The sequence below is a fragment of the Dryobates pubescens genome, chromosome Z (assembly GCF_014839835.1).
Source record: "Dryobates pubescens isolate bDryPub1 chromosome Z, bDryPub1.pri, whole genome shotgun sequence".
Lineage (NCBI taxonomy): Eukaryota > Metazoa > Chordata > Aves > Piciformes > Picidae > Dryobates > Dryobates pubescens.
In genome coordinates, this window is record NC_071657.1 from 22,230,696 (window position 1) to 22,257,187 (window position 26,492).

At 42.3% G+C, this 26,492-nt stretch overlaps 1 protein-coding gene across 1 annotated transcript; it reads right to left on the minus strand.

The window, feature by feature from the left end:
• Window positions 1-1,795: 1,795 nt before the first annotated feature.
• ENTREP1 (endosomal transmembrane epsin interactor 1) lies at window positions 1,796-25,896 on the minus strand. Its single transcript, XM_054177748.1, is given in 11 exon segments — window positions 1,796-1,953; window positions 2,608-2,677; window positions 3,281-3,368; window positions 5,677-5,681; window positions 6,168-6,275; window positions 6,393-6,500; window positions 7,220-7,345; window positions 9,334-9,444; window positions 18,271-18,327; window positions 25,290-25,616; window positions 25,702-25,896. Coding segments are annotated over 11 exon segments (1,353 nt in total).
• Window positions 25,897-26,492: the final 596 nt, after the last annotated feature.

Below are 26,492 nucleotides of genomic sequence, written 5' to 3' on the forward strand. Positions count from 1 at the left end.
ATTTTCACTCACTCCAGAAAGCAGATCATTTGGAACATGCAATTTGATGCTAGCCTTTTTCCTTTAGGTTTTACCCCAACAATGTTTTCATTAGTTTCGATTAACTGCGAAATCGAGCATTTTGCATCTGCAAATTACAGCATGTATCTCAGCAGAGGAAAGAGGTAGGCCAGAATTCAAATGCTCATTTTCACTGACTCCAGAAGGCAGATCATTTGGAACATCCAATTTGGTGTTAGACTTTTCCCTTTGGGGTTTACCCCAACAATGTTTTCATAAGTTTCGATTAATGTCAAAATCAAGCAATTTGCATCTGCAGAGTACAGCATGTATCTCAGTACAGGAAAGACTTAGGCCAGAATTCAAATGCTCATATTCACTGACTCCAGAAGGCAGATCATTTGGAACATGCAATTTAGTGCTAGTCTTTTCCCTTTAGGTTTTATCCCAAGAATGTTTTGGTTATATTCGAATAGTCTCAGAACAGTAGAGTTTGCCATTGCAGAGTACAACATGTATCTCAGCACAGGAAAGAGTTAGGCCAGAATTCAAATGCTCATTTTCACTGACTCTAGAAGGCAGATCATTTGGAACATGCAATTTGGTGCTAGCCTTTTCCCTATAGGTTTCACCCCAAGAAGGTTTTGATTATATTCGAATAGTCTCAAAACAATGCAGTTTGCCACTGCTGAATACAGCATGTATCTCAGCACAGGAAAGAGGTAGGCCAGAATTCAATTGCTCATTTAGAGTGACTCCAGAAGGCAAATCATTTGGAACATGCGTTTTGGTGCTAGCCTATTCCCCTTAGGTTTTACCCCAACAATGTTTTCATTAGTTTTGATTAATCTCTAAATCAAGCATTTTGCATCTGCAGAGTACAGCATGTATGTCAGCACAGGAAAGAGCTAGGTCACAATTCAAATGCTCATTTTGAATGCCTCCAGAAGGCATTCAGGAGCACTTCTGTGTTTGGCTTTATGGCAAAATTTGAAGTGCTCTTGAACATGTAATTATCGCTTGAGCAGTAGATACTCGGGGGTGCAGTGGTGGAAGTTGATAGGAGGAAATCAGAAAACACCATGTAGTGGAAACAGAAAAACATCCCACAAAATACTAGGTGTAATCCAGAAAAGCCTACTCAAAATACTAAAAATAAATGCTTATTAACATTTGCCTCCTCACTCACATTTTGTGAATACTAGTATCTATCAGCAGCTGCTGTGGGGATTTCAGTATCCTCCAGTAAGCCTGCAAGACTTGACTACTGGCTGTTTAAAATGGTCAACAGAAGTTTTCCCACTGGAACTTATTTGGATCATTGACAGGAGTAACTGCAACAGACCACTGTGGGGCATGTGTATTAGGTTTCTGTGGGTTTTGTTTGTGGGGGGTTTTTATGCTATGAGGAGCAGGAAAAGGGGTGGAAAGTTGTATGTTGATACCAAATACCCAACCTAATGTTGCTTCCAATTGCTCACACCAACAACTGATTGCTGACACCAACAATTGCCTTTGCAAGGTTTAAGATGCTAGTGTATGAACACACTGAGAAATCCTGTGTGCTCCCTTCTCCCCAAATCCGCAATGCCTGCTAGGGACCCTGCAGCAAGGGTCCATAGCATCAAGGCTAAAGTGTTAGGTGGAAGAGATTTGGCAAAGCACAAACAGCTCTAATGTAGGTACTCTGTGCAGAGATACAGTAGCAAATTTCTGCAGGTACTGGGTTCAAGGTACTAACTTTTTGACAAATATTCTTCTAAGGCTTCGTTACGTACGAACTGATTGGGAAAATCTAGTCACCTTGAAGAAACTGGCAGTGCAGCACAGGGTCACTTTTAGACCATTGCTTCAAAGGATGGAAGGATCTTCTGCCCTCTTCTGCAGGCAGCAAGCTTGCATTTGAAAGTGACAGGCTCACTCTGCTGGAAGACTCTGGAATTTCTTCACCAGAGTAATAAGGAATATCACTGTCAGAAAAGTCATCAGAATAGCACAAATCTGTTGAAACCACTACTACAGATTACTACTGACTTTTTGGTGACCCCCCCACAGATTATTACAAATCTAGTAATTGGACACAAAAGCATAGAGATGAATGTATGTGTACATATATAATATATACCTCACCTTACACTAGGTTTTCTTAAACTATGTTTTATATAAGCACTTTTTTTTTTTGTTTCCCCCTACCACCTCGTAGTAAGGACAACTTCACACAATAATTAAACTACACATGAATATTTTCCTATAGCTTGAGAATGTTTTATCCTTTTCTAGGCATCAACAGGCACCATCCAGTATAAAAGTCAAATGGAAACATTGGAGCTGGACATAATTTCTTACAACAAATAGGAGTAGATTCAACAACTAATTTGTAGATTACTAAGAAGGAAATGCATCTTTCTTTTTGTGTCTTTTGATCAAACAACTTTCAGTATTTTAAACATGAATCCCTGCTCCTATTGCCCAAAACAATCTCAATTCTGTATCTCTGACTTGCGTTAATGAAGGATGTCTGAGAAATAATAATGCTGCTGCTACATTAAGTCAGCTGGGTTGGGTAGAACTGTTCTAGAACAAATTTTAAACTGTACTTTTTACCTTGGGAGCTCTGCCTGTCACTCCCTTCCCCCAAACCAGCAGCTCCCAAGACACTTGCTTGTACTGCCTCTTCCTGAAATTAAAACAAAACAAAAAAGGTAGAAAAATTACAAGTCACCGTCTTTTTTTCTAGTACTAAGAACTGCAACATTCACCTTAAAAAGTGAACACTTTCACTCAAGTCCTCACTGAGTTATGTGATACATTTTTAATTCCACTGCAAAACCAAGACTTGTGAATGTCTAAAAATCAATATTCATCACAGAGGTCAGCAATTTTATCCTGCTGGTTTTTTTCTGAGGAAAAGGACCAGTCTTCTGAAAACAGTGAGGATGGCAAAACCCTGACACAGTCCCACGTGGGAGGAGTAAAGATGTGGGAGGGATGTAAAACGGGAGGCGGCAGAGAGGTCCTCTGAAACAACCACCAATACATACACTCTGCAGTGTATTTTGCTGTTCTTGTTTGCCCAGTTAAGAGTTTTCCAACTGGGGAAAACTTTTCGACTCTAAAGATAATTAAAATCTTCAGTGAAATTTACAGTGAGCCACATTTGTGACCGCATGTTACCTGCTATTCTGAAATTAAAAGATACAGGACATACTCGCCATGCCTTTGTGCAACCTTACCTTCATCTTGGAAAAACAAGCCACACTTTTAACTCCTTGGGCCATACCTGCCCACAGCTGTTCTGGCTTTGTACAGCTTCATAGGGAGGAGGCGGGTCTACAGGGCAGGACACATCAGCACCTCTGATTTGTACCCTACAAATACAGAGCAATAAAGCTGTATTAGGGCCAAACACCCTGCAAGAGCAAATAAGCAACTCTGTGAGTAAGGCTTTCCAGCTACAGAAAAGCTGGCTTTCCTGTGCCAGCTCGGATTTTTGCTTTCTCTGTCACAGCCAGCAAACTTGCCAAGAGTTGCAAGAAATTTCCCCAGAGATGGCAGGAAATTTCTTCTTAGGATGTGCCTCTCCAGTGTGTTCACCAGAGCTTGAAATGTCTTTGGACAGTACTGCACCTAGGAGCTGTTTTCAGTCACCGCAGTTAAACAGTTTGTTTCAAGAAATTCAGTTACAGGTGGTCATTCAGATTGCAAAAGGCTAGTTCTGATTTGTGAGCTACTAAAATCTTCATTATAGCTGAAATTCAAGATACTTCTGATTTCATGTTTTATATTCAGATATAGCTGCACAGAAAAAGGTAAACAAACTAAAGGCTATTGTGATGATGCTTTACTAAGAATACTGTAGTTGATCAGTTTACAAAGGCCCCATGGTAAACCTCACCTCTAAGTTTTCAGAGGTCTCTGAAACCTTAAATAGAGCAGAAACCCCCAAGACCTTTTACTGCATAATCTTCCTTGTAGTAGATACCTCTGAGGGGGCAGGGGTGGGGTGGGATGGGGTGGGGTAGAGGGGGGTGGTAATCAGAACAGCACCTGGAGAAAATCTTTTGGCAAATTCTGATGGCATAATTTTGCATTACCCCATTAACACTGGAATAAAGTGTCATTCTTGACAGCAGAGCTACCTTCCCCACGCAATCTTCAGAGAAGTCTGTCACTCAAAGTGTCTCAATTTGTCTCTGCTTTTTATTACATTTTAAATTTCTGATATGGTACTCAGAATGAGCCTCAAGCTACACACAGAAGTCCACATATTTTCCTCTCTGGTCCCATGTCAGGCTTACAGCTATTACTAGTGCATGTGATGTCTCTACAAAGACAAGTTAAATGAGTCCTTCCTCTCCAAGTTCAGGGCTTCTTTTGACACTGGCTGGGGGAAACAAAGATAACTGAAAATTATTTTCTTGGAAGCTGAGAGGAAAGGGCAGAATGAATGGAAATCCCTACAGACAGCTGCTTACAGAGGAAAACAGAACTTCCAAAATGCGAAGTGGGTAACATTTTTGTGAAAGGATCCTGCCAAGGTAATAGAAACAATGTCTGCAGAAATTTGAAGGAAAGAAAGTATCTTGATAGGTGGTCATTGCTTTTCTTGATCTGAAAAATGTGGGAGATAACACTAAGATAGTTCTGAATTTTAGCCTAATTCATCTGCCTCTAAAAGCTTCAAACAGTTTTGAAGTACAAGGGAGACTAAGCTCCACTGACATTATTTCTTCCTATTTTTCCATATGTCCATGCCAAAATTACACTGGATGTAGGCCATAAAATTATATACTTCTTGAACCTGAGTTTTGTTTTCAAATATGCCTTGTCAGTCACACTAGAAAACTGATGTTGCATGAAAGATTTATTACAGAACATGCAACTAGAAAACCAAAATTTGTTACAAAAGTTGTTTCTCCGGTGTGCACATTTCTCAATCTGCTCTTTATTTCTTAACTTCTGTTCTTTTCCTGTAAGAAAGGCAAATTCTTGTGTTAGTCAAAAAGACAGCAGTTTCTTGAAGTGATGATACAGGAAGATAAGGAACAGGAATTAAAGGTTTTTCAGGGAACCCCTTCTGCCAGGAGACTGCTCCAGACCAAGGGGAGGCTCTAAGCCATTTCTGGTAAGCCAGACATCGATAGGGAAAAGAGCATCCTCACTCACCTTTCACCCACCTTCTGTACTAGCACCTAGGCTGAAGAATAGCTATGCTTCAGCTTCTCAGAAGCTTTCATGTTTCAATGGCAAGAATGAGCTCAGTGGCTAAGAAGGAAGTGTCAGATACATGCTTGAAAACACACAGCTTGGAAAAGCAGATTTGCATTTTGGCAAATGCCTCTAGTCCCCAAATGGTAATTTAAACTGGACTGGGGTAGATTTCTAGACCTCCTACAATTGGTTTGCTGCTCCATATGGATCACCTCCTGCCTTAAATTCACATGCCTTGTAACACTTTGTATTTTATTCTTCAAGTGGGAACTAAACCAGGGACAGGGGGAAGAAATTAGAGTGACTTGTGATTATCCTCCTTTCTGATACACAAACTCATCCTCCCATGTTTACTCTCACTCCTCCTATCTGCAGCTGTCACTGAAGAGAAGCCCAGACATAACTCCAGGGACAAACTCTGCCTGACTGCTCATACCCAAGTAACAAGACAAGGGTAGTGATTACCTGGCCTAGCAGTACAGTCAAAATACACCTTTCAGTTAGCTCTAATTGCCAAAAAGGGAGAAGAGGAATCACTCTGGCAGGAAGGCCTCGGGGGGGAGGGGTGGGGGGTGTGGGCAGGCCACCATTCAGGGGTCTCTCACACAAGCCTTGCCAAGAGGTTGCACCTAGCTTTGTATTACTGCCTTGACCTGCTTTTGAGAGCACTTTAAAATCTTTTCAGTCATCTGTTTCCCTGAAACCATCCCAACAGACTCCAAAGTGAAATGCACAAAACCATGCCACTCACCCACAGTGTATTTACACTGCCTCCTAACTCAAAAAAAGTTTTTTTTCCCCTCTTACTTTTTTTCATTTGTTTTGTTTTCTTAAAGTCACCAAACTTTTTCAGTCAAGAACAGAGTAAATGGTCTCTCAGAAATAGTAAGCTTATGCAGTGCTCCCAAAGGCACTAAAAGAAAGGACGAGAGTGTAGAGGTATATCTGCAACTCACTGGTGGGGCACGAGAATAAAAAGTTGTAAAATAGGAGGGAGGTGGCACAGGTGGGATAAAATCTTCAGGATCCAAAACTTGAGCTTGGTCTTCAGTCTGAGTTTCACCCTAATCAAATGAAACTTCGGTTAAAAATCTTCTGAGCTATCAAAAGATAGCTGAACTGTGTAATTTAGCAACACTGTTACCATGGTTTGCTGCAGGCAATGCCTTGCACCGACTTACTAGGTAGGATCCTCTTGCTGCAAAAACATGTAAGTAACGCAGGACAGCCGCTTACAAGCAAACTACGGTGGTGAAAGCACTCAGGGCACAACGAGCAAAGGGTAATTTCTGAAGAACATGAAAATTATGGAAATTAGAAAATTGAATCAAGGTACATGTGAATGTCAAAATAGCAATAAAAAACTAAACAAAACAAAACACAGAAAACACAAGGATGACTATGGCAATTACTGCTTAGAAACGTGATGACATCTTCAGGACAGATAATCTTCAAGACTGGAGTAGTTTGCAAAAGTTTGATTTTCCCTTTCCATGCCCTGACAGAGAGATCCAGAAGAGCTGAATACTGCTGAGATGTGATTTACAGTCCATCTCCTCATCCAAGAATTATAAACTTCCTCTAACTTTTCTGTTGGAAATCCAGATGCAAGATAAGCACTTTTGTATTTCAAGATGCTGTTTGGAAGTTGTATTTTAGCAGTATTCAATTCAGGAAAGGTCTAAAAGATCAAAAAGTCAATGAAGGCATCAAATCTTTGGCTAAAATTTACACCATACTTAACCATGCACTCTTGTCTGAACTAATCTGTAGTTTTGGTTGCATAAACCGCAGAAAGGACAAGAACTATGTATGCAACACTCTGGTCAAAACCCAGAGATGAGCTTACAGAACCACAAAAAGCTTCTTATCAGTGTGTATGACCAGAAGAACAACTTTCTCTTTTTTTCCCAGTAAAGACAGCAACAGCCTCAGCACTGTGCTGTTGCAGAAGTGTGGGCTTTATCAGAGCAGTCATGTTGCATGTAGAACAGTGTGTACAGGGTACCTTGAGATGGCTGAAAGCATAACTGGAGGACTTCACGTGGTATAGCTTCAACACAGCCTCTTCTCTGCATTTAGTGGGTTGAAGTTCTTTGCAGCACAAACAAATCTTATTTTCACCCATATCCACCTTTAAATTAAAAAGTGGAGTTTTGTGTTTTTATTAGATGCTTTACACAATACTTTTCCCTGCATAATAAAGAGCCTATGTGTTAAATTATGCCTCTGACAGCAAAGTGAACTGGAAATACAGGTTCATAAAATTAAATTTGTAGCTAGGTACACCAGTGGTGCAGGCATAATAAAGCTGCATTACATATGCTGTATTTGAAAGAACGCATTACTGATAAGCTCAAGACACTTGAACAATTCAGTTGTAATCAAAGCTGCACTGATCAGTAAGCAGTTTTAGTATCCATGCTCCTTCAAATGCATAGCAGCCTAGAAATTTCCTTTAAGTTATGTGTAAGCCACTGTATACAGCGTAGAAAGTTTCTTTGATTCATGAGTAGAGTTTGCATCTCTTATGGATGGAATGAAACCCACAACTATTTCAAGCCAGTTATGTCAGTAAGAGTTACACCTGCACACCACTATTGTTTGTATCTTCCAGATTAAAGCTGTCATCTTTGTTTTCAAGGAGAAATTCAATTATTTTGTATGTAGAGATGACTGAGGTTTTAGTGAACTCTCCAGAGTCATGCTGTCAAAGCTTTTCCACCTACATAAAACGCTCTAAAGAATAATTTACAATTTCAGGAATACATTTCAGCTTCCAGTGCTCCTGAAAATCTTGAAATGTTTATCCATCTCATCTGGAATAACAACAGCAGTTCTCAGTGCTGCTTCAGTACATTGATACTGGGTTTATCTAGACTGCCAAATGCTTGTAATCTTGGACTCTCACTGCAATATAACTACTGCCACATAAAATAACTAACAGCTTTCTTGAAGTAATAAATGAATGAAAATATTCAAAAATCTTTCCACTAACCCTTAAAGCCATTCAAGCCTTTACACACAGTCAGCTTTATCACCAAGTGACCCTGCACCCTTCAATTTCACTTACCCATTCATAAATTCAATTTCTCATTCATTCATAAATGGGTCTTCTTCTACTTAGGACACCCTATTAATACAAATCTTTTGCATTTTGTCCTGTCTTGTACAGATTGCTTCTTCCTCAAGTAGAAGTGTTCTGAAAAGCTATTATGACTTCATCTACCTTAACTTTTTCTTCACAGTTTTTGCTGTAAATTATCAACACAAACTGCACTTGCTAAGTAAGTCGCATCAGGAAGAATAATCCCACCCATGGATTATACCGACTGAGCGCTTTGTAGGTACCTTACCCATATCAGCGTAGGCTTTCTTCAACAGTTTAGATTTGCCAGAGCACTAGAAAAATTCTTCAAGCTAGTTCTTAAATGACTGTGGTACAAAAATCAGTGCATACTGCTGGCAAAGGGTGTTCTGGTTTCAGCTAGGACATGGTTGGTTTTTATTATTTATTTTCCCCCCACAAGAAGCTGGGATGGGCCACAGCCAAGACAGGCAGCTGGAACAGTCAGTGGGGTATTCAATACCATTATGACCCCAATACACTGTGGGCAGCAGCTTAAGGGTGGGGGATGAGGGAGACAGTTGTGCAAGTAGCTGCCTGGGCCTCAGCTGCCAACTGGACCATAACAACAGGGATTTCCTACAGATATCTGAGATTTCCTCCCATGTGGCCCCACAAAATTGGCTAGAAAGCCTTGTATAGCATCAGCTGTGTGTTCAGAGGTCTTAAGAGGTCCATTGAGAGTTTTCAAACAAAAACATTTCTGAGTTAAGTATACTCTTCTAAAGGAGTAAAATCTTTCAAAAACACATTCTTCTGGGGTCTTCAGCTTTAGGAGCTGGACACCCTATAAGGACTCCTACTTAAAAAATTCAAGTACTTACAAACACAGACAATAAATAGACCATCATGTACTGCAGTGAGTCTGCTTACAGTTTGACAGGAATCAAAGCCTGAAGCAGGTTCCATTTTGTTCTCCCATGACACTGTAGTTATATCACTTGTATGCATAGCATGCTGTGAGGAAATACATGTAAATCAACATGTCTACTCACTGAATCACATCTGGGTATACTGGACATAAACTGAATGCCTTGATGTCCTAATATATATCCAGTTGTGTTCAGCAGACCACAGGCAACAGACAGCAGAACAAACAAGTTGGCCTGGAACAGCAAAACAGAGTTACCAGCAGTGGGAACAGGATCATGAACCCAACTCAACTATGGCAGTGCCTATTCCACTCCCAAACTAAGCTGAGAATGGCATTCCCCTTCTTTTCAAAACTCCCCATTACAGCAGTGTCCCAGGATGTCTTGCCTTACTTAACTCAGTAGGCAGTTACTCCAAAGACATTTATCTTTGCTCTCTCCTATCCTGCACTAGTTGTGCAATAACAGCATACATGCAACTATTGAAAAGTACAGGTAGCTGAAGGTTTTTCTGGAGTGTGAATTATGATTTGCAAGCTGTCCAACTTCCCCTGTATGTCATATATTTTCACCAAGTTTATCTCAACACAATGAGACCAGTAGGAAACCTGAAGACAAAATATCTTAAGGCAATATCCATTCTGCACAGACTTTCCAAAACTATTTTGCAGAGCCAATAAGTGAAAAGTGTGTTCCAGTTCCATGAGGACAGACGGAAGGGACTTTGGTTATATGGCTTTATTTCCTCCTGGCTACTGAAACCAGAAGACCTCCATTCATAATCTGAACAACACCTTCAATTTTAGAAACCATCTGAAAGATAACCAATGACAGGAGAAACAGAGTATCTGAAAAAGGACAAGCAGAAGCTGTGGATCAAATGAAGTCCTACTTTCATTCCATGCACCCTTACAAGATGCAATCTGTGCTTTCATGAGACTTGATATATGAATTTAAAACACATGCAAGGACTTTTCTTGTCCCAGTTCATACCCACAAACTGCACTTCAGGAGAGAGTGCTACTGGCAACACTACTACTTCAGAGCTCAGGGAAAAAACCAAACCACAAACAGATGCTTCCCCTGACATGTTTAAATTTTAAGCATTCAATCCTATAAAGCAAGTACTGGGTCTCTAACATTTAAAAGAATCCTTAATAATAACAATATTTTCACTCAGATTTCTTTGTATCAGAATAGCCTAAGTTAAAAATGAAGGAGATTACAAAAACCTGAGAAAGAGAAGGAAATCATGAAGGACATGGGCTCAATTCTGTTTCTGATGACTTTATGACAGATCCAGCAACAGTGATTTCCTAAACACACACAAAGGCAGCAATCACCTTTCATATTAATTCAGCTGGTGTACCACAGCAAACATTCTTACTTTGAGAGTAATGGAGCACTGGAAGAGGTTGCCCAGGGAGGCTGTGGTCTCTGAAGTCTTTCAAAACCTTCCTGGATGCATTCATGCAGTCTGATCTGGGTGATTTTGCTTTAGCAGAGGGTTGGACTAAATCTCCAGAGGTCCTTCCAACCCCTAGCAATCTGACTTAGTTGTACCTATAGTCTATGGTCTAGGTCCCTCTTCTTTCCCTTCCATTAGCTATTTATAGAGGTGGAGAAAATTCCCGCTGTTCCTTCTCTTCTCCAGGCTGAACAATGTTAATTTCTCTCAGCCTCCCCCTAGAGGACACAGGTTCCTGTTCTTTCATGATCCTTGCAGTCCTTCAGTCTTTTGTATTGGGGAGCTTAGAACTAGAGTGAAAGGATCCCATCCCTCCACTTGCTGGCCTTCTTTGCACTTTGTTGTCATGGTCAGCTTGCTCTCCACTTGGATCATCCATTTTTTTCTTTCCTGCAGAGCTGCTTTAAAGCAGGTTGTTCCCCAGTGTGTCCTGGTGCCTGGGTAATTTCCCTGTGCAGGCAGAACTTTCATTTTCCCTTGTTGTACTTCCATTTTCCCTTGTCAAACTTCATGAGGTTTCTCTCAGCCCATTTCTGCATCCTGTCCAGGTCCCTCTGAATAGCAGTGTTTGATCTATCAGACATTTCTTCCCAGTTTTGTACTGCCTTTGAACTTGCTGAGCACACACTCTGTCCCATTGCACAGATGCACATTAAGATAATAAGAAGCATTTGCTTATATATCTAACATTAACATGAATATCCACCCCTAGGGCACGACACTGCTGACTGGTCTCTGGCTGGGCTTTGTGCCATTGATTACAACCCTCTGGGCGTGGTCATTCAGCTTTTACTCTGCCTCTCTGTTGACTTAACATGTACCTTTCAGTTTACTTTACAAGCTATAGTCTCTTGCAGATGCAGATTTAAATATCTTCTTCATCACTACTCACATACAAGTGAAAACATCCCTCAGTTTAGAAGGATGTTGACTTGCTGGAGCAAGTCCAGAGAAGGGCAACAAAGTTGGTGAGGGGTTTGGAACACAAGACCTATGAGGAGAGGCTGAGGGAGCTGGGGTTGCTTAGCCTGGAGAAAAGGAGACTCAGGGGTGACCTTATTGCTCTCTACAACTACCTGAAGGGAGGTTGTAGACAAGCGGATGTTGGTCTCTTCTCCTAGGCAGCCAGTACCAGAACAAGAGGACACAGTCTCAGGCTGCACCAGGGGAGGTTTAGGTTGGATGTTAGGAAGAAGTTCTATACAGAGGGAGTGAGTGCCCATTGGAATGGGCTGCCTGGGGAGGTGGTGGGGTCACCGTCGCTGGGGTGTTCAGGGCGAGGCTTGACAGGATGCTTGGTTGCATGGGTTAGTTGATTAGGTGGTGCTGGATTGGTTGATGGGTTGGACGCGATGATCTTGAAGGTCTCTTCCAACCTGGTTTATTCTATTTTTTTAATTTATTTTTTTTTTAATTCTATCCCACCCACAGGTAAATCAGGAGAAAATTACTCCTCAACTTGGAATAGAAAGGCAAAGGCAAACATGCTGTTTTAAAGCCCAGGGGTAATTAGTCTTAACTGCAGTAATAAAATTTAAAACAATTCAAATTATTACTTTAGTTTGGCTCACAGCCCCCATCTAATATTAGATACAAACTATGAATAGTTGCAGAAAGTACTGAGAAACATTTTTGTTAATTAAATTATAAGCAAATAAAGTGTATTCTAACATTAGAAATAATATTTGCAAATGTCTTGCATGGATGATCTCTTCTTCAAGGACTTTGAGGACTCCACAGAAGCAGGATAACAGAATGTTGGGGGTTGGAAGTGACCTCTAAAGATCTAGTCCAACCTTCATGACAAAGCTCTAGCACCTATGGCAAGCCACACAGGAATGCATCCAGGGGTGTTTTGAAAGTCTCCACAGAAGTAAACTCTATAACCTCCCTGTGCAGCCACTTCCATGGCTCTATCAACCTCATTGTAAAGGTTTTTCCCATGTAGAGGTGGAACCTCCTGTCTTCCAGCTTGTATTCATCATTCCTGGTCCTATCACAGGGCACTACCAAAAAACGACCATTGTCGTCATCTTGACACCCACCCCTCAGCTATTTATAGACATTATATGATCCCCTCTCAGGGATGTTCATCTGTTACATCCATTTACATGCTATGTATGCACTTTATAAACATACTTTAGGCAAAAGCAAGTCAATATATTAATTTTCCATGCAAACTGCAGCAATAGAATAATGAAGCATTAATTATGTAACCTTACTAATTTATAAGTTGTGAGAGCTATTTATTGTACCATGTGGCAAGCTGCAACACAACTGTTGACAAAAGTCATACATAAGTGAGAGACAAACTAATTCATTCAACAAATAGTTATATACTTAAAACACAGTGTTAAAACACCCTATAAAATTATAAAACAAATTTTAAAAAAATTTAAAAAATTATAAAACAAGTCCAAGTGCCAGGTACTGCACTTTGGCCACAACAACCCCATGCAGTGCCATGGGCTGGGGTCGGAGTGGCTGAAGAGCTGTCAAACAGAAGGGGGCCTGGGCATGCTGATTGACAGCTGCCTAAACATGAGCCAGCAGTGTGCCCAGGTGGCCAAGAGGGCCAATGGCATCCTGGCCTGTATCAATAATAGTGCGGCCATCAGAGCAGGGAAGTCATTGTGCCCCTGTACTCTGCACTGGTTAGGCCACACCTTGAGTACTGTGTCCAGTTCTGGGCCCCTCAGTTTAAGAAGGACATCGAGACACTTGAACATGTCCAGAGAAGGGCAATGAAGCTGGTGAGAGGCCTTGAGCACAAGCCTTATGAGGAGAAGCTGAGGGAGCTGGGGTTGTTTAGCCTGGAGAAGAGGAGGCTCAGGGGAGACCTCATTGCTGTCTACAACTACCTGAAGGGGGATTGTAGCCAGGAGGGAGTTGGTCTCTTCTCCCAGGCAACCAGCACCAGAGCAAGAGGACACAGTCTCAAACTACGCCAGGGGAAGTTTAGGCTCAAGGTGAGGAGAAAGTTCTTCACCGAGCGAGTCGTTCATCATTGGAATGGGCTGCCTAGGGAGGTGGTGGAGTCACCGTCCCTGGAGGAGTTCAAGAGGGGATTGGATGTGGCACTTGGTGCCATAGTCTAGTCACGAGGTCTGTGATGACAGGTTGGACTTGCTGACCCTCAAGGTCTCTTCCAACCTTGGTGATACTGTGATACTGTGAAAATTATGGAGGCTAATACAGCATGCATGGCCTGTTGAAGGTGTGAATTGCCTTCAACACATACATCAAAAAATGCAGAATTGATACACCTTCTGAAAGAAGTTAGGTCCCTTCCTTAAATAAGATTTAAATTCCTATGAAAGAAAGGAGTTTAGAAGCAGACAGGAAGGAACCAGTTTGGCCCACCAGTGTTAACAAAAGCTTGTCTCACTCAGTTGGAAAAGCAAATGGGAGCTATACTGTACAATGGAATGCAATGAATATGTACAAATATACAGTACCTACAACATTATACAGGTATTTACAGTCAGAAAACAACACAGAACCCCCCCTGAACCTTCTGGGACCCCAAAAGGAGTGGGGGCAACCGTTCTGCTTCCCCCCAATCTCCCCCCATTTTAATCTAATTAAAAGAGAAAGAGATGTTTGAGAGTTCTGTTAGCTCAAAATAGCATTGTAGTGTTTTTAACTCAAGGTTAGGCTGATAAGGTCCTTCCCCAGTGAAGCAGCCTCAGAAGCAGCCAGAGAAAAGGGAAAGGAATGAAGTGGAATGTGAGATATTGCTTGGGGTACATCTCACATCTGGCCAATTAAAACAGTTTAAAATAATCTTTTTTTTTTATTCTTTTTACACCCAACTGTGAATTGTTGATACTTCTTCACTCTTCTGCTTGAAAATCTGCAGTTAACTTTTAAAGGCATAGCCAGAAACTGCCACATAGAGAATAACATCAAGTCCAGAACAGTTGAGAGTCAATACCAAAACAAATTGGAAGGTAAGAAGTTTCTCTTTCCCCATTAAGTACATTCGAACATGCATGAACAAGAAGCTTCTTCTCTGGGCAGAAGGAAAGGAAAAAAATAATCCGTTTCAGAGCATAGGCATTACAAGTTGATTCCCAAAGACAGCTGATACCACATCAGAAAAACCTCAGACACCTAAAAGCAATTAAATATTTCAGAACCAAGGCTTCCTGGCAGCTGCATTGTTAAAGATCGAGCCTTCCCTGCAAGAATGTCCTTCAAAAGGTATGATTATAGTATCATTTTGCCTTATAGGTTCTTGGGACCTATTATTTTCCCAATATCTTCCCATGCTGCAGTACAGCCTGGATGGCAAAATTTTTATTTTCTGATATAGGCTTTAGCAGAGCCATCCCTCTTTAAGTCTGATTTTTCTCTCACAGATGGTGCTACTTAAGGTACACTACTAAGGGGTTTTCCTTCTTTTCTCTCCTCCAGGGAAAAACCATGAGTAACCTAAACACTGCAGACTGTCTTCATGCTCCTTTCTCACACCTCCAGAGCCTTGTGCTTTCTCCAAGTGCCAGCAGCACCAGGACCTTTCTGTCACAGCAAAACCAACAACAATTCGGTTTTCCTCATGACCACAACCTCAAATTCAAGCTGCAGCCATACAACAGCCAGCTGCCACAAACCTAGGCAGAGAGAAATCATCACCTAAATGGGGAAGACAGAGAGAAATGTTTTGCAAGCCAAGACACCATCATTTTACCAGAGGAGCTAGACTGCTGCCCCATAAAGAAGTTGCAGGCAATGGGTGTATTCTAGCAGTTTTCAGAGATGAAAATCCTAAATTCTGAAACCCTGGATCAGAGTAACAAACAAATTTCTGGTCTAAAGTATTAGTATTTTTAAAGGGGGCAAAAAGAAATGTGAATTGCATTACAAAAATTCCTTTAGTATGCCAAACTGACAGTCAAAACAAACAAACCAACCCCAGAATGCCACATCACTGCTATGTTGTCAAGCATAAACCTTACCACAAAACATTCTGAGGACCAGCACCTATGTGGGGACAAACTGTGGCATTCTGTCACAGTAATTTTATTCAAGACTCAGCTCTGGGAAGGAAAGAGAGCTAAATTATGGATCTCAACCATCTGCTCTTAATTACAACTTAATTGTTACACCTAAGAAATTTTAGTATATACCATGATAAATTAAAATTTAGATACAATTATCCAACTTGGGCTGAAAACAAAGTGGGGTTTGAATGCACATGAAAAATTCCAGGGGCAATATATGTCTATTTCTCTGCATAAAGGCAACTAAATGCTGACATACATTGCTGCAAGATAAAACATGGTAATTGATACTATTCCTCATATTTATGGTTCTGTCATAGGTACCCAACACAATAAATATCAAGGTTCAGTAGCAAACTTTTGGAGCCATCCTTATGTGCAACCAGTTCTTTCCACAATGCTCACTTGTGGTTTAAAGGCATTCCTACATTTGGCACCTGCTCAAGTTAAGGGCTGCCAGGGAGTCAGATGTGCATTCTCTGATTCCTTCAAAACAGAGAGGCAGCTCTGCACGGGCAAGGGGGAAAGGGATTCAGTCCAAAAGCTGAGAGAGAGGAAGTGTTAATTTCAAGAAATAAATGCAAAGGGCCTTGCAGGAGTGAAAAAGGGGACAGCGGTCACAGCTGGAAAGGGGATACATTTTACCACTGAATGTTATAGCTCTAAGCTATGATTGTACAAGGAATGTCATTGCTTAGGTATTTAGGAAACTTGCTTTTACAATTTGTACAGTTCCTTATAACTCCCATGAGAAAATGTTCAAGTTACTAGAGGGTAGATATATTATACATTTAGCCTATGTTTGCCTAAGTATGCCTAAGTTTAGCCTAAGTATGTTTGCAGAAACTAACAACCTGTCCTTGGTAGAGCACAGCTAGTTAAATACATTATTTCCTTAGCCTCACAAAATGTTTAATTCTGATTATTCTTTTTTTTCCACAAATAATAGAATACTTCATTTGGAAGGGAGCTACAATGGTATCCAATTCAACTGCCTGTCCATTGACCAAAAGTTTGGGCTGTCCAAGAATTAAAGCATTTTCCAAATGACTCTTAAACACTGACAGACTTGGGGCATCAGCCACCTCTTTTGGAAGTCTGTCTCAGTGCTTAGTTAACCTCTCAGTAGAGGTTTCCTGATGTCAAGTCTCATCTAATGAGGCTTTCAAAAGTCAGACCTCTATAGAATACATACAGATGATTACAAAAAAACCCATCAGGTTCATGGAATCACATAATCCTAGAATAACTGAGATGGCAAGAAAGCTCAGGAAGACTCTAGTATCACCTCCTGATCAAAGCAGGGTCAGCTGTGAGATCACAGCAGGCTACTCAGGGCTTTAAACAGTCACCTCAGAAACTTTTCCAACCACTGTACAATATCCCTAGGCAACCAATTCCAGCACTAAACTGTCCTAAAGATCATTTGATATAAATCAGAGAATGAGGAAGAATCTGGTGCTTTCATATTTACATAAAAGGAAGGGCCCATAAAGTTTTTGCAAAGAAGAATATGAAGCATGAAAGAGCAACAAGAAGAGCAAAACACAGCAACAGTAAGCTGCAGAAGCAGCACTGAACACAGGCAATATAGAATACTGGAGCAGCATGCAAGCCTCATGCATTTTGAGACAGATGGGATTTACATTTCTTTTCATGAAAGTATGGTCTTTCCAGGTTGTGAGTCCTAGACATCAGACTCCTCTTTCTATCCACAAAACTAGAAAAAAATTTAATTTGCTCTGCCTGTGCTAATTCATCCACAGCTCACACATCTGACTCTTGGTACTCCTCAGTGCTAACTACACACATCCAAAGAAATTGCTGCATAAACAAACAAACAACCCCCCCAAAAAACTGACAACAATTAAACACATACTCATACACACACACACAAACCAACAACAAAAATACCAAACCAACAGACAAACCCCCCTACTTTCACATCTCTTCAGAAGAGACAGCAAATAAAAGCCCAAATTAAAAACCAAAATAAAACCCAACACACACCCCATTTTAAAACACTCTTTTTTTCAAATCCCATGTAAGTCATTGAAAGCCACACAGCTCCAGATTTCACTTACATATGGCAACAGTTTACACATCCTGCACATCAATTTAGCTCTCTCAGAGCTATGTAATGTCAACTGTATTTGAAACACTAACACTGGATACTTACTGTAAGACCTGCTATCAGACACTAGAAGAGTACAAATGAACTAAGATTTAAAATAACTTCTCTGTTTAAACTTAAGCAGCACTCAGACAGCTGTATTAAACCAGCACTTTCTTACACCAACACAAATATAGAAAGTGCTCTGTAATCAACATGAACACTTCCTTCAGAGGTTGTCCGTTCTTGCCCTTAAGGGGACTCCATCCATGCAGGAAAGAATACAGCCTTTCAGAGGCTTAAACACCTTTTTCCACACATCTGTATATATAATTATATACATATCATTTACAATTTAAAAAAAAATACTCCACAGTATAGTTAATTTTTCAAGGAGAAAGAAGTGGGTTTGGCTATTAAATTAGGATCATCATCTGATAATTTCCTTGTAGTAAGTTTTAATCCATACTTACCAAAACCATTATTGGCTTCTTCCAAGTCATTACACCTAAGAGTCCATTCAAGATGACCTACAACATCAAGAAACATAGCATCACCATGAAGTGAAGAACTGTTTATGAAATGTCATTTATGTGGTATTTATCACTGTTCTGATGAAAAGGTCTTCAGAACACTACAATAATGCTAAAAAGATGTTAAGATGCACTTAAAAGCAGAGAATAAGAGCTTGTGCTGATGAGGTCTTTCACTATGAGCATTCTGTGAAATATCACAATCAAATTCTAATCTGCTGGGGGTTTTTTCTTCCAGAAAAAATTATGCCAGCAACCCAACATCAACAACTACCTATAAAGCTACTTTCAGGCAACTCAGTGTTTGCTTAACAAATCTTAAAACTATCTACCCCTCAGTTGCCACTCCACCACTTCCTTAAGTGCCTGCCTCTTCCCTTGTACAACTCTGGCCCTCCTCTGACCATTTTGGTGAACTAACCTGTAGAGTGTGAACCCTATAAAACCACTGAAGGGCACCAAAACCATGCTGTTTAGTTGGACGAATACCAGTATCAGCACAAGGAAAGAAAATTAAAACCATCTCCTTCTGCTGCAGTAGAAGTTAGACCAAGCTTGCCAAGTCACAGAAATGAAACCTGTGACTATTTACCTTAGGGGACTAAAAGGTTGAGTAAGGAGAAAGCATTGCTGTAGAATTGAAGCAAATGGATACCCAAATACTCTCTCACAGTAAGGATGGGAACCCTATAAAGAAGTAAATATTTTCAGCAAGTCCAATAAATAAGCAGCTATACTTTTAATTCATAGGGCTTACATCATTTCATACCAAATGCCTACCCCAAAAAGAAATTAAAAAACTACAACAAACAGGAAACTGCCCACTAGAATTTTAATAAATCCTTTCTGTATGTTCATTCACCTGACAGGATCAACGTGATCTGGTGTAACACACATAAATGACTTGGCCAAACCACCTACTGATATTACCACCACTGTTGCAAAACCACATATGTAACTGCAGTTTTCATAGCAATATTTTATTTTTTTAAGTTCTGTGTGTGCAAATTAGTCCCCTGGTTTCACAAAAAGCACATCAATCCTGATGTGAATTTCTGCTTTGCCTTAGGGACAACAAGACTTACTGTATTATACTTGTAAAAAATATTTAAGACATATGAAGAGAAAGTGTCTCAAAGTTTTCCTGATCTGCATTTGATCAGTGCATCAAAATCAGTGTGCTGCATCTAAAAGGAAAAAAGAAAACTAAAAGGAAAACCACACAACAACAACAAAACCCCCAGAAACAAACAAAAAGCACGCACATGCGAAAAAGAAGCCACCAACAAACCCACAGAAACCCAAAACCCAGACATACTCAATTCAAGCTTTTAAATGCTTCTACCTTTCCAGGTTGTTTCTGGGCTAAAATATTCACTCATGCTATTACAAAAGACCCCAAATTTACCCAAAAGACACTTTGGGTAACTGAATTGAATTAATTCAGAAAATAAGGCTACTAACGCCTGATAACACCTGATATAACTAGGAACAATGTCAGTTTTAGTCCAGTCAGTCCTTATTTGGGTCAGCTTTCTTCAGTTATCCACCCCGTTGATATTCTTCTGTCTCTGCAGGAGAAATCCTTGCTCACCGGGTGCAGGATGCTTTGTTGGAGCTGGTTCTTACCCTGTAGAGAAACAAATCTGCCCATGGTGTGTAAAACTGGGCCTGTCAGTCAGTAGTCTGGGATGATCCACCTAGCACTGATGCTGTGTGTTTTCCCATTTATGTCTATAGCTTCCCAGGCATACAGCCCTCTGGGCTTGGCCAGTGTCATAGAGACTATGCCAATTGATGGCAGCTTAACTAACACAGGTTGACCTGCTTGAATTCGAAACAGTGATGGTGGTGTATTACCTTCTGGCTCATCTGGCACTTGACTAGCATTCATTGCTGGTTCAGCTGGGCAGAATGCCTTTATTTTGGGGCTACCATAACCACCCCAGTGGTTATTGACAATGAATACTGCTTGGGCCAATCATGTACTCCAATTACCTTTAGATACGTTCACATGGGTTTTTTTATGAGACCATTTGTCCTCTCCATTATGTCATTTGCCTGTGGGTAATATGGGGTATTGAACACCCATTTGACTCCTTCACTTCGAGCCCAGTCCTGTACTGAGGCTGCGGTGAAGTGTGACCCATTGTCGCTTTGAAAACACCCAGGCATTGGTAGAATGCTGAACCAATGCCTGAGAGCCTCAGTCGTATGGGTTCCTGTGGCTGCACTGGTGGCTACAGCCATCGTTAAGTCTGAAACCACTTCTACCCCTACTTGCGCACTGCCTTCACCCTCTTCAGTTACAGTTTGGCCTGTGCCAATCTCCAGGGCTGCAGCCTTATATTGCCATTGTGATCCCACTCTACAGGAGGATGCGTCTGTGAACCATACTCCTTCTATATTGGAGTTTATGGCCAGTCCAGGCACTACCTGAACTGGGGATGGCTTGTATGGCTGGCATAATAGAACAGTGTCTAAATTCACAGGCTGTTGCAGTTTGGACACTTTTGTGGGCCCTTCTCTTAGACGCATAAGCTGCACAATCCCTTCCAAGTAGGCATACCACTTTCTCACTGTGGCTTTCTGTGCAATCCCCTCTAGTGGAGGAGTTCCTTTAAGGATTACTTTTAACAGAAGGAAAGGGCCTTGTACCATAATATCCTGTGTAGTGCACAGCTTCTCCACCTCTTTGACAGCTTGGGTTAGGGACAAGAGTCCCTTTTCCCTTTCAGAATACCTCTTTTCAGTACCTTTGAATGCCGTTGGGGAGAACAGAAGGGCCCTATTTTCAGACCATTGTAAAGTGTGTATGAAGCGGTGAGGGAGGCCTGCATTGATCACTGGCATGTTTAGTTTTTTTGATTGTCCTGGGGACTCCGGGGTCGAGGCAGAAAAGGATTGGTTCCCTTGTTTGATGAAACTGCTTGGTGGGGGGGCTATTGCTGCGGTGCTCTCTCCTCTGGTCACCTTTTCTGGTCATGATGATCACCATTTCTTTGATTTGCTGGGTTGACAGCTGCTTCAAACGATACTCAGCCACTCCCAAAGCGAGTGCTTGCTGGTACCAGCTTCCAGGCAGTGAATAGGATCTTTTAAATTCATTGGGAAAACTGTTTCTTCTGTAGTAGTCCTGTCGTCCTCAGTTGTAGCATTGATTCTGCTCTGGGCTGCTACAGGGGCTTGCTTGGGGGAATGCTTTGGGCGAACCTCACATGTTCTGCCATTTGGTGGTGTCACATCATTGCATCTGCCTGTGCCATACTGATGTATCCCCTCGCTTGGCTTAGCTGCGAGCATATGGTCTGTGTATCCAAGGTACTTGCCATTACAGGAAAGGCCCACTAAAAGCTCCTTGCCAAGTCATAACATGCTCTGGGGTGTTTCTTGGGTCAAGATTTCGCTCAAGTGTTTGTTCAATCTGTCCTTTTAATACATTGGTATGTGTCTTTAAGGCTGCAGGCATGCCCCTAATAAGAATCTTAAGTAGCATAGGTTCGATCGGGGCATCCAGGGGAGAGTCAAAAAGTGATCTGTGGTGCATCGCTTGTACACAGGCAAGCTTCCTAATAGCTACAAACAGTTCAGGTGCACTGTTTACTTTCACATCATCTGCTTCCCCCCTGTCTATTCTGAAGAGGCCACCAGCCCAGTAGACAATTCGCGTGGTTAAAGAAAGGTTTCCCTCTGGCCCTGGGAACAGAAAGACCTCATGCCCCCAGTTGCCTCTCGCTTCCTTGTCACTCAAAAAAATTTCATCACCTCCCGTGTTTGAGACTCGAAGTAAAAAGTCAGTAACTGATTATTCTGGTTCCCGGGTAAATTTCTTCCATATCTCACTCGGTTTTGAATCGGAGTAAGGACGAATCTGCATGGTGGTTGTGGCGCCACAGCGATTCTTTGTGATCTCTTGTTTGATCACGGGGCGGACACTCTGTTCTCTTGCGGTGTCCTCGTCCGAGCTAGCCTCCCCGGAGCTGCGATCTGAAGGGGGTTATGTCGATCAGGCAGTCGTAGCTTTTTTCCTTCGGGGTTTGCCTGCGTTGGGATGCACTGTTGCATCTACCAGATGAGCCGCGGGTGGTCCGGGCTGTAGACTTGCTGGCTGCGGGGCGAAGGGGTTGGATCTGGGCTGCCGGCTCATTGGGTAAGCGGCAGGCAGGGGCTGGTTTTGCAGTGAGGCTCGCGCCTGTTGCATGTCTGTAGAGCAAGCGGTAAAAGCTCCCAGCTGGTACGGGGTTGTCAGAGCTGAGTAGGGAACGGCCCACCGCGGCGAGCTGCATGGTTCTTCTGCCGGCGTATATAGTGCGGAGAAGTTCGCCATCATCGTGCCCAACATTGTCAGCAGACTCGGTTCCCCTACCCAGTTAGCATCCACCGCTTGCGGCTCGGGCAGCCAGTAGGTAGGAGAAGTCAGTGGATGGGGCCCGGCAGCTAACATCCGTTCATCCTTTTGGTTCCCACCAAGATTATAAAGTTCAGGGCTCAGCTCGCTTTGCATTCTTAGAGCTACCCTTGCCCCTTTAATTTCTTTAGTTTGTACGGCTGATAAATCATGGAGTATCTGGTTCTGTGCCCTTTCCTCCATTAATTTTCTGAATCTTTTCCTCATAACATTTAAATTCTCTCTGCAATTGATTTATGCAGGAGCCCAGCACCACAGCACATCTTTCGACTGTAGGTTCACAACATAGGTCAGTCGCACTCTCAGCCAATTTTTTAATGATTGCATTCGGATTTTTGCAATTATATCTAGCCCATTCTAAATCAGAATGTCTAATAGAGTACCCCATTTTATGTAAGTATTCCAGCATTGGATAGCCTGTTTCGATCTGCGCCATTTGAATTGAATTAATTCAGAAAATAAGGCTACTAACGCTTGATAAGTGGGATGATCAATTAACAGAAGGGATTAATTTATTAATAACAATTTTCCCCGCCAAACGTTAATAAACTCATTTACAATTTCTTTAGGTTCGGGTATCCGGTGGGGAATCACTTACACAAAATGTTGGTAATTATAATGGTGTGAACACTTTAGTTGGAGGAAGGATTCGATCTGGCGTAACTACGCTCCTGATATCAAACTCACAGTCGAAGGGAGAGCGAAGAGCCACAATTCCTGATTCTGTAACAAATTTGGTCTCCTTTGCTCCCTGGTGGAGCAAAGGCAGAGGTTAAGAAGGAAATCAATGTCCAATATGCTTCATGAATTCAATAGTCAGAATCACTTACGAAGCAATATTCAGTCTGGAGATTCCGAATCGGTCCAAGATGTGATGTTGAGGGCAGCGGTTAGAGAAGTTTATAATCCAGAACTCTGTTCTCGGTATAATTTTGTAAAGCCAAGGAAAAGTAAAAAGATAGGATCCAAGCATGTTGCCCAACACTGAAAGCGAAACTGGAGTACACATGGTGGATGCTGGTGGAGGGGGATGGGCGAGTAGCACACACCTTGCTGGCAGGAGACGAGCCAGAGCCAAAGGAAAAAAGGGCCAGGTTACTGTAGAACCCTTCTATTTAACTGCTGTTTTGAAACAAAACTGACCACTGACAGAAAAGTGATTTGAAACTTCGCCAATCACCTTCTGGGCATCAGCACAGCAGTGAGTGGTCAGGATACCTGCCAAACAGGTTTGGCTGGCTTTTTATTGGTACATGTTTTTCTTTGTCTATCTCCCCCAGCTCCTAGTCATGTCCAACCAGGACAGTAACTTCTCCAATTCAATCTATCATTATTTCAGCTCAACCATTTAAGAAGTAACCACCCTTCTGCATTACTAAACAGGTTGAACACTTCTATTTTACAGGTGCAGTTTTAAAACATTTCAAAAGCATAAGCATGGTTTCTGTGCAGAGGGTTTAAAGGAAGTCCCTAACTTACACATATTCAAAGACGTTTGAGGTTTTGGGGGGAGGGGAGGGGAAGAAAAAAAAAAGACATACCAAACCCGTACAATTCAGATGGCCCTAGGTTCCCTCCCCGTGAAGGCTGTTGGCAGTTCCAGAGGTGAACATTGCACTATACACACAAATAGGAACTACTTGATCCCCAAACTGGAGATCACTGAGCACGTTTCTGCAGGTTGTGAACAACACTGGAAACATAATTTCTATGCTTCAAATGAGGGATTGGCTGATGCTGTTCGTACCTGTAGAACATAACTTGCCCGTTGCTCAAGGGGCCACAAACTGTGCACTATCTGGCTATCTCATAATAACTTCTGCTTACTACTGCCTTGCTTTTGAAACAGAAATTATTTTATGTTCTGTGTTTACACAGGCACAGGTTAAAGCAGGGTCCAACAGGAGATGCAATAACCTCTCACTACCTTTTACAGGAAACGGTCCTAAATCCATCACGGGGTTTTTTGTGTTTTGTTTTGGTTTTGGTTGTTTGTTTGGTGTTTTGTTTTGTTTTCTTTTTCCCCAGGGACATCACTATTATCTGACTCTCAGTAGAGTAATGGTATACATCACACAAAAGCTATACACACTGTTTGCATACACTACGACTTGAGAAAATCCCATTTCTCATTTTATGCAGTAAATCAGGTTTTGAGGATTTGTTTGTTTGTTTGAGTTGGTTTTGTTTTGTTTTGTTCTGGTTTTTGTGATGAATGTTTTTTTGTTTGTTTTGTTTTAAGGCTAAAATGCACACCAGGAAACAAATCCCAAATCTAGCTGTCTCAATGTTTGCTGTCCTGTTAGGGTTCATGCTGTCACTCTGCTGAGACTGTTAGTAAAAGCGCTAACTGCATGTGAGAAAAAGCTCACTCTTCGCTCTCAACCAAGACAAGTGCAAACACTTCTCGGTGGCAGATAGTAGCTCTGTGCCGGAGCTCCCGTGTACTCCACACTGAACTCTTGCACACCTGGCGGCTGCCCTCTACCACCTTCCCCTGTCCCCCTCCCCATCCCTGCCCAGACGGGCACAGGTGCATGCAATGACTTACCAAGGAATTGGCCCAGAAGGGACAGGCATTCGTCACTTGCAGGGCGCTGCTCAGCGACAGGACCCCAAAGTTCAGTGGCATGGTGATGCAACCCAGGACGATCTGCAGCAGCAGCAGTAGGAGCAGAGCCTGAGCATGCGGCGAGCTGGCACCCGGGGCCGGGTTGCAGGGTTGCTGGTTGCGGTGTTCCAGAAAGCCAAGGAGATCACTGCCAGGGTGGAGCAGTGGCAGCGGGGGACCGTCAGGCAGCGAGATCAACGGCAAGGCCGAGCCAGCGGTAGTGGTTGCTGCTGTCTGCGGTACCAGGGCGAGCCTTGTGGCAGGAGCCTAGCAGAACGGCCGGCACGGAGGTGGCAGGTGTACACCGTGGCAGTGCCTGTCAGCGGCTATTAGCCCCAGGTGGCTGGCTTACTGGGGCCGACCCACCACCACCCCTGCGCGAGACCAGCCAGTCAGCGGCTTCCCGCGGCGCTTCTGTTTCCTCATCTCTCTTCTGTGCTGTAGGTGTTCGCTTGACATCGCCATTAGCCTCAGCCTCCGGCTGCCTCTCGTGGCCAACAGGTGGCTGGCCGCTCACCCACGGCCGCATGCCCAGCAGCACAGCCATCCCACCCCGCCCGGGCCTTTCGCCTGCATGGTCTGTTTTATCGTAGTCTTGGCAGTGTTTTCCCCTCCCCTTGTTAAGGTGCGCCCTCTCACCCCTCCTCTTTGACCACTTTTCCTTTGGTCACTGTTGTTACGGCACAGTAGAATTGAAGTTTTAAAACATCACCTCCTGGAAGGAGGGTGAGGGAAGCTGCTGGATTGTATTTCTCACTGTTGGCAGCCTTCCCAACAGCAAGAGGCGTTTTGATAGATAAAACGATGCATGTGCGTGTATGTGTTGCTGTGCACATGCACAGTGCGGTGTTTCTTGGGCAAAGATAGAGGACAAAAACATCTCTTTGCCCTGCAGAGATTCATTTGTTTGCTTTTCACTCGCCCACATTTTCCTTGGGGAAAGTTTGCTGTGACTGTGCTTCTCTTCCATGTGATGCACCCCGAGGACAGAGACTTGGGATTTTATTTTGGCCATCTGTGCTGTGCTATCCAGCTCAGTCAAAAATAATTTTATAACTGTTGGGCTTGCCTGGACATGACTTAAAAGCCCGAGAATCTCAGGTACAAAAACCAGAGCTTTTAGTGCAAGTAAGCCATGTTAAA